The sequence below is a fragment of the Sipha flava genome, unplaced genomic scaffold, assembly GCF_003268045.1.
Source record: "Sipha flava isolate LNK unplaced genomic scaffold, YSA_version1 321_pilon_pilon, whole genome shotgun sequence".
Lineage (NCBI taxonomy): Eukaryota > Metazoa > Arthropoda > Insecta > Hemiptera > Aphididae > Sipha > Sipha flava.
Genome location: NW_020273004.1, coordinates 22,529 through 30,654, shown reverse-complemented (window position 1 = coordinate 30,654; position 8,126 = coordinate 22,529). Strand labels below are relative to the sequence as shown.

Here is an 8,126-nt window from a genome sequence, read left to right as displayed (position 1 = left end):
AATTCAACCGATTGTCGTTGACCATTGTCATGGCCAAACACTAGAGATGACAACAAAAAGCCACGTAGATACGTAGAATAATATCGTGTTCGAAACATCTGGAAAATGTATTTTATTGTTCAAAATAGTGTGTATTCATTAAAGTAATGCCACTAGGCATCCCCTTCGCACACACCATCGGCATATGTATACATATTACCAAAATTGTAAAAAACAAATGATAAATTGTATGTTTTATCTTTTATAATACGTATAAAAAAATAGTTCGAAATTGTTGATAATCTTTTCTTACGAAAAATCGGTAGGCACACGACACATAGATACCTGGACAGGATCAGTACGTGCCTAATATGTTGGCTTCCTTGTTGTACTATCATACTGACATATTTTAAAATTGTATAATTGTCATAGTAATATATAGTCTTGTGGTATGCGGTGTGGTTGGTGCAGTGGCGATTCTGGCATTAAAATTTTGAGGAGGCAACAATTTTGTTCCTACCCATCTGGACTTATTAAAGCGAATCGCACAGTCCTAAAAACTCATTTTTGTTTAAATACAATTTTTTTCTTTAAAAATCTGTCAGAGAACGGTTTCATTTTCACTATAATACATAATTAAACGCTAACTACTAAGTTACAATTTGGCATTACTGGTAGGTATATTGTATATAAATTATAATTATAATATCAAAATACTATATACATCTATAATTTATACAAAACTGAGACACAAACCCTATAAAGTGTCTCTTTAGTTTTGAGTTACAAATAGTTGAATATTTACAAAATTGATGCAAAAGAAAAATTTCAAAAAAATTTATTGACCTAAATAATAACAATTTTTAGTTTCTAAATTGACTAGTGTCTTCCTAGTAAAAATCAGCATAGCCTAATGTAATCCAAACAGAATTTGACTGACTCAATAAAAAGCATGGCCAACAGAATAACCTCTGTAAATAAAAACTTCCACATATCCAAGGATGTTTAGTATAAACGTTGGAATTGAAAGACCTACAAAATACTTTTGAGCCAATTTTGTCTGCAGATAAATACGTCAGAGAAGGAGTTGGTTTACCTTGCCTAAGTAAATCGTTTTTGTCACATGTACTCCAACGTCTGTAAGGATGTTCTAAAAGCAATACAATCGGATCATAAATTGGATTCATTTTTAAAAAATATGAAAAAACAACTTGAAACAAAAAAATACTAATCACTTTAATAATTTTAATTTGAAATTAGAATGCTTTATTTTGTTCTCAGAAGTCACAACTCACAGTATGAACTACCTAATCGTCTACCTAAACAAATACAACAGAAAATAAAACAATTGAATTTTATATTACAAAACGTTATAGTACAAAATAATAAACATATTACAATTGCTATTGATATTTGATAATAACTCATTAAGTGATAACGTGGAATAGTAAAAAGTAGGGATTAAATAATCATAATATGATTTAAAGAATAATAATATAACTTGTACACACAAAACATGGAGAACGCCTAAACTCTGTTTGTACCCAAAAGTTAGAATAATAATTATCGGTCAGCCGCTGTGAGTCACAGCATGTGACGTTTTCTGACGGAGGCAACGGTAGTGTGCAGTCTCCGCGGAGAATTGCGCATGCGCTATTAGCATATTTTATGTGCGTTTGTGTGTGTAAATTTGTATACACATGTAACGTATCGATAACTGTGACAGCGATTGCCTCCTGAGAAAGTGGGGAACCGCCGACACGGGATGTATGGAGGGGCAGCCGTAACCTAGTTTATTGTATAGAAATACAGTATGTCAAATTATTAGTATATTACCATTGATTAAATATTGATTTAATCAATGATATTACTATAAACAATATTATATTCGCCTGTTGTGCACACTGCACGCGGCAGTGTGGCACGCCGCACAGGCACTTGGGCATTCTCTTACCCATGAGTTGATGAGTACCACGGACTTGAAAGATCGAAACCGTGCACGGTATACTCCATAGTCCGTTCAATACATAATTTAAATTTATATTTATATTTATCTTTATTAATTTCCCTTTTATTAACGTGTCTATGCTTGAAATTATAAGCAAAACATATTTAATAATTTAAATAACATTAACCGTGTAGTTTTTTGTACTTTCAAAGGAGGCACTGCCTCCCTTGCCTCCCCGGGAAAACCGCTTCTGGGTTGGTGCAGTGGCGGTTCGTGATGTTCAAAGTAGGTGGTGTGCAAAAAATAAATCACAACAGTTTAATTACTAATAAATTAAATTCAAAATGCCATTATCATGATATTTATTAGATTTTTACATATTTTTAAAACATGTATTATGAATTATAATATTACATATTTGTCATAATTTATTGTATCTATATATTGTTACAATAAGCAACAGTGTCATAATTAATTATAGAAAGAAGTTACACAAAAAAATTAAATATTTTTATATAAAGTCAATTCTTCTCTCCTTGGAATTGGCAAATTGTTCTATGACTTTATTATTGAAATCAGTTATATTGTATATTGTAATAATATTTTATTATATTCATTACAAAGTTTCTTTCGATGGATAGCATTCTAACGTCGATAATCTGTCTTGATGCATTGTATTACGTAAAAATGTTTTGATTCTTTTTAATGTAGAAAAACACCTTTCTGATTCCGCTGTAGACATTGATATTGTAATAATAATTGTTAACAGCTTCATGCTCACACCTAATGTACCAATAAGGTTTTCAGATTGTATAAATGATAATAATGTATAATTGTATAATTAATAAATAATAATAAAACAGCTCCACTCATGGATCTAAAATTCAGTTCTGCTATAAATTAATTGTAACTCGGTTTTTAGTTTTTTAGTGTCAAAATATGGATATACATTTAAAGTTTCATTAAAATAATCTTCCGGAAAATGCTTATGATATTTTTCAAAATTATCGGCCAAAAATAAATTTGAAGCAACCAGATGACCAGTAAAATCAAATCTTTGTTTTATTTGAGATATAATATTATCATACATTTCAATTGCTTCTCGTTTTATTTCGCCTTCTCTGTGTTTTCTTTTATCACCACTTTGTTCAAAATTACCTTCACATAACGTTCCCATTTGGTTTCTTATTTTGGAAATCTCTTTATTAAAATTTTCAATATTATTTTTCACAGTTGTTGAATCAGTTTCTCTTTTTTATAATTGACTATACAATATATCGACATGAGGCATAATATTATGAAAAATTGTACGCCAAGAAATAAATGTATTATCAAGTAATGTTCTTTTTAGTCTCGATGCCTGTTCATTAGTAGGTATATGTTTAATGGATTCATCACTTATTATTTTTTCCATGCAATTAATTAATTCTTCCCTATACTCGAATACAGTATTTACTGTTCTAGAAAGAAAATTCCATCTTGTATGAACTACTTTAGGTAAACGTCTTCGAACAACTTCGTCCAAAACAGCAGTTCTTTGAGAAGACGTTGAAAAAAATGTACAAAAACTTCCAAGGCTAGCAAAAAAATCCGAACATTCCTATTTATTGAAGCAGCATTAGCCATAACTAAATTAAACTGGTGAGTGTAACAATATACATAATTAGCATTTGGATAATGTTGTTTAATTTTTGCCTGAACTCCGTTAATTAATATTGCCGCTCATAACTGAAGCGCCATTATACGTCGGTGCAATCAATTTACCAGTGACATCACCAATATGTTGGGTAAGTTGTTCTTTAATGCACTCAGCTAATACTTCAGAATTATGTTCTTTAGGCTTTAAAAATCCCCGAAATCTTTCAATAACTTTATCATTAACTATATACTGATAAACAATAACCATTTGAAAAATAGCACTCACATCAGTAGTCTCGTCAGCTGTTATTGCTAAATAATCAGCCTTTTTGATTTCTACTGATATTTCTTGCTGACAAATACTTAACATGCACTTTAATAATTTGTTCTGTATAGTTTTTGACGTACCTTTAAAAACGTTTGCTTTTTCTAAATGCACTTCTAATGCACTATCCAATTCCGCACTAAAACTTATTAAACCACGAAAAAATCCTGAATTCAAAGATGTATCTTTTTCATCATGCCCTCTCAATGCTAATTCGAAAGCTCCACAAAATCTAATGAAATTAATAATTTCATTCAAAATGTATCGATTGTTTGAAACTTTCTCATTGTGTAGCTCTATACCTAAATAAAAAAATACATTTTTAAACGACCAAACAGTAATATAAATAAAGTATATAAATAAATACCTCTTTTGTAACTGCTATCCAACATTAAAAGAACATTTGTTTTACCTAACGTTGCTAAATTCAATTTGTTGTTCATATGTTTAACAGTTAAGTAATATTTTTTCATTCGATCATTTAAATGATTTAAATATGTCATTCCTGTTTTGGTCCATACCATTTCTCTACCAAATAATAAACACGGAAAACAAAAAACTGCATTACGTTTATCACAACCACAGAGCCAATTATTATACTTCGTGTAAGTATCAATGGTAAATGAACGCGTAAATTGACGTGTTTTCTTTTTAATGACTTGTATTAATTTCAAATCAGGCACTGGTCTCCCTAATGTTTTTATTTTAATTTTTTCGTCAATTGAATGTAAAGGAAACTTTTTTTCTAAAAGATAATCAACCGAATTCATTATTTATATTGTAATATAAATGAAATTGTGAGTATGATGAAATAAAGCTACTACACATAACAATGAACAAAGGCGAAATGATTACTAACATATTTTACTATTATAAAGTTCTTTTGTTAAAACTAAAAATACTTTTATTGGAACAAATTTTACGATAATAATGACGAAAATAGAAAATACGGTGGACTACTTCTGATAAGACACGCCGTGGCGATATTGTTTACCGTGTGTGCAGCAATTGCTGCACACCACGGACCCATTTATGCGTCAACCCCCACTCCACCGACGACGGAGAGTATTTCACAGACTGAAAGTGTTCTGACTGAGCTGCACACCAGTTGATGTGTGTATATTACATAACTTACCAAATTTTAGGAGTAGTATTTTCGAGTTTTGGTGAATATGAAATGTTTGTAAAATTTATTTTGTATACTTAATAAAATAAATATAATTTAGCAGATAATTAAATTACATTTAAATTTAAATTTTACTTTTATATCTATGACAGGGGTGACAAATGAGTGGCACGCATGAGATTTTCTATGGCATTCAAAAAAATTTTATTTGTCTATATATATTTATAGGTTTTTTAAGTAAAACATAATAAATTGAATTATCAATTACACATATTAATAGTACATATTTCACAACCACGTATTGTTATCTTATATTTATTATTAAAAAAAAAAAAATTATACGTTGTAATATAGTGGGACACTAGATTACTAGAATTGTGTGTTCACTTCAACTAGAAGTTGTATTCTAACAAACAACAATAATAATTTAATATTTTTTTACATTATTTCTATTTCTACATAACTTTCTATATTATAATCATTATTTTTTCATTTATATATTTCATTTGTATTTTTCTGTGTTAATAAAAATAATTTTGGCACGGCTAAAAATTTTTTTTTTTAATTATGTCATAGATTGGCACGTTGAAAAAAATCCTATTTACCATCCCTGATCTATGATAATCTATGTGGTGTGCGCACACCTGCACACCTAGGCACGAGCCGCCACTGGGTTGGTGTATACCAGAACATATTTTAAGTAATTTTCACTGGGTGGCACTTCACCAAAATTGTCTATCAGAGGAACATTTAAGGAAAATCAATTCCTGTCATTACGGTCGTTATGAGAATGTGTAAGTTAGTGACATGAAACTCCACCACGGGATGGCATTCAATTATCACTAGGAAGCACTAGCGCCACGTACTTTGTACGTTAAAATATGTTCTGGTGTGTACCACTCATCACAAATGACTCACAGAAGGGTAGTCAAAATAAAGATATACGAAGGCGGTAAAATTTATGAAAATGTACGTACCTACGTATATTAAACAAAAAACTTGTCTTAGTAATAATAAACAATTCGTTAAACGGAACGGGTAAATAAAATAAATATACAAAAAGGAATAAAATGGCGTAGTAGACGGGGGTACATAAAAAATAAGATACGTCGGACTCGGTCGACGGATCGGTAACGAGAGCGAACAAAGCTCGATCGAGCGAGCGTCGTAACCGTCGAAGCTCGTAAAACAGGTTTAAAAATCTTAACACTTTTCGTACGGCATTCATCGTAATAAGTAGTGCTTACACTTAAGGCCTTTGCACACGCTAGAGTTTTTTTGCCAGAACTCTGATGATAGAGCTGGTTAAAATCTGCCACACACTTTACATGTACATAAATATATGTCACTTTTTTCACTGACAATTGCGTTGCCAGAGAACTCTGGTAATTTACTCTGCCATAAACTCTGCAACGTGTTTACACCTGACATTTTTATGTTTATCTGTCTAGAGTTGTACTAGACAACTAGTGATAATGATTACCGAATGATTATACAATTTTCTCTATATATTAAAAAAATATATATAAAGTACATATTTAATAAAAATAGTCAATGAACAATAGGTACCATGTCTGTTCAAACCAGAACAGCAACTGCAATTGTTGTTTATTTATTATTAGATGAAGAACCAAAATAGGAAGAATAAAATAAAAGAAAAAATAAACGAGCTGAGTGAACAAAAACATTTTTTTTTTTTAAAGGATAAAATATGGATTTTATAAAAAATTAATTTAGAATTAAAAAGTGCTGAATCTGCAATGTACAAAATATTTTTACGTATGTCATCATCTGATTTTGATTATTTATTGAGTATTGTAGGTCCATTTATTACAAAACAAAATACATGTATGAGAGATGCTATTTCTGATGGGGAACGTTTAGAAATAGCCATGCGTTATTTAGCATCTGGTAAGATTTTTAGTTTGTAAATACCTTTTTATTTATCTGTTTAATAAAATTTTTATTAAACAGAGTTAAGTAATTTAGTTAAAAGTATTTAAATATTGGTATTCTAGTCAATTATAATATACATAATGTATAATAATTTTTTTTTTTATTTAAAAAATAATTCTTCAAACAACTTTCTATATTATATTAAATTATAAAATTGATATAACTCTGATTATTTATTCATAAATATATAAAAAGCAATGTATTTTGATTAGCAATAATTTTTATCAAATTACAGGTGTTAGTACTCAGTCACTCATGTATTTATTCAGAGTTTCACGATATCCCTTTAACAATACATCCTATAGAATTAGTTTATCTTCATAAAGAGATATTAATTCATTAATAACATATTTTGACCATGGTCTTTGAATTAATCGAGCTTTACGAGCTTTTTGTTTTTTATAAAAAACGAATCTTCTTTTTTTTTCGTCGGACTCCATTTTTATTCAATAGTATTTAGAAAATAAATATTGACTAGTAAACTAGGTACTAGATATAGACATATTAATATTAATATATTAAACACAATACGTATATATTAATATGTCTACAGTAGTAGATGCTTTATTTATGTAATATCAAACTATCAATTATCATATACGTGTGAAACTATGTTCTAGAGTTATAAATATGGTTAGCCGACAATCGGATTGATAGCGATAGCAACCAAATAAACCAGATAAGATTTCGAGGTATTTACACGGTAGATAAAGTACTCTGACACTAGAGTTCGCTAGAGCACAAAATTCCACTCTGGCAGTAACTCTGTTGCATGTTTATGCTGGGTTTACACGTGCATGTTTTTTGTGGCGCCATCATGTACGCCAGTAAACATGTATCGCCAGTAACTGTTTACACAGTATTTCACCAAACTCTCGCCATTTCATATTATTCATTGTAAATTTGTACAACTATTGTAGTTCCGTGTTTCGATTATTATTACAAATTTTATATTAATTATACTTACAATTATATTTTAAATTAATTAAAATGTCGGCTGAAAAAAAATTACATTTTCGTCATGCTTGTAAAATAGTATTAAAATGTTTGATTGAAGATATGAAATCGGATTTAGAAAAAAAGAGTAAAAAAAAGAAAAGATCTGTCTGGGTAAGGAAGTGGATTGCTAGAAGACAAAATTTTGGAGCATCCGA

General features: G+C 29.6%; 1 protein-coding gene across 1 annotated transcript; it reads right to left on the bottom strand.

The window, feature by feature from the left end:
* Window positions 1-3,625: 3,625 nt before the first annotated feature.
* On the bottom strand, window positions 3,626-4,567 carry LOC112686646. Its single transcript, XM_025559030.1, has 3 exons — window positions 4,491-4,567; window positions 4,258-4,418; window positions 3,626-4,192 (listed from the first exon to the last, which is right to left on the bottom strand). The coding sequence occupies exons 2-3, from the start codon at window positions 4,412-4,414 to the stop codon at window positions 3,633-3,635; spliced, it is 717 nt and encodes a 238-aa protein (XP_025414815.1). The 5' UTR covers window positions 4,415-4,418; window positions 4,491-4,567; the 3' UTR covers window positions 3,626-3,632.
* Between the last annotated feature and the right edge of the window lie 3,559 nt (window positions 4,568-8,126).

Excerpts from the sequence above, each read along its gene's own strand:
- LOC112686646 (XM_025559030.1), bottom strand. The coding sequence starts at position 4,414 with ATGGTATGGACCAAAACAGGAATGACATATTTAAATCATTTAAATGAT. Across the intron at positions 4,193-4,257 it reads GGATAGCAGTTACAAAAGAG|GTATAGAGCTACACAATGAG; the intron begins GTATTTATTTAT and ends TTTTTTATTTAG.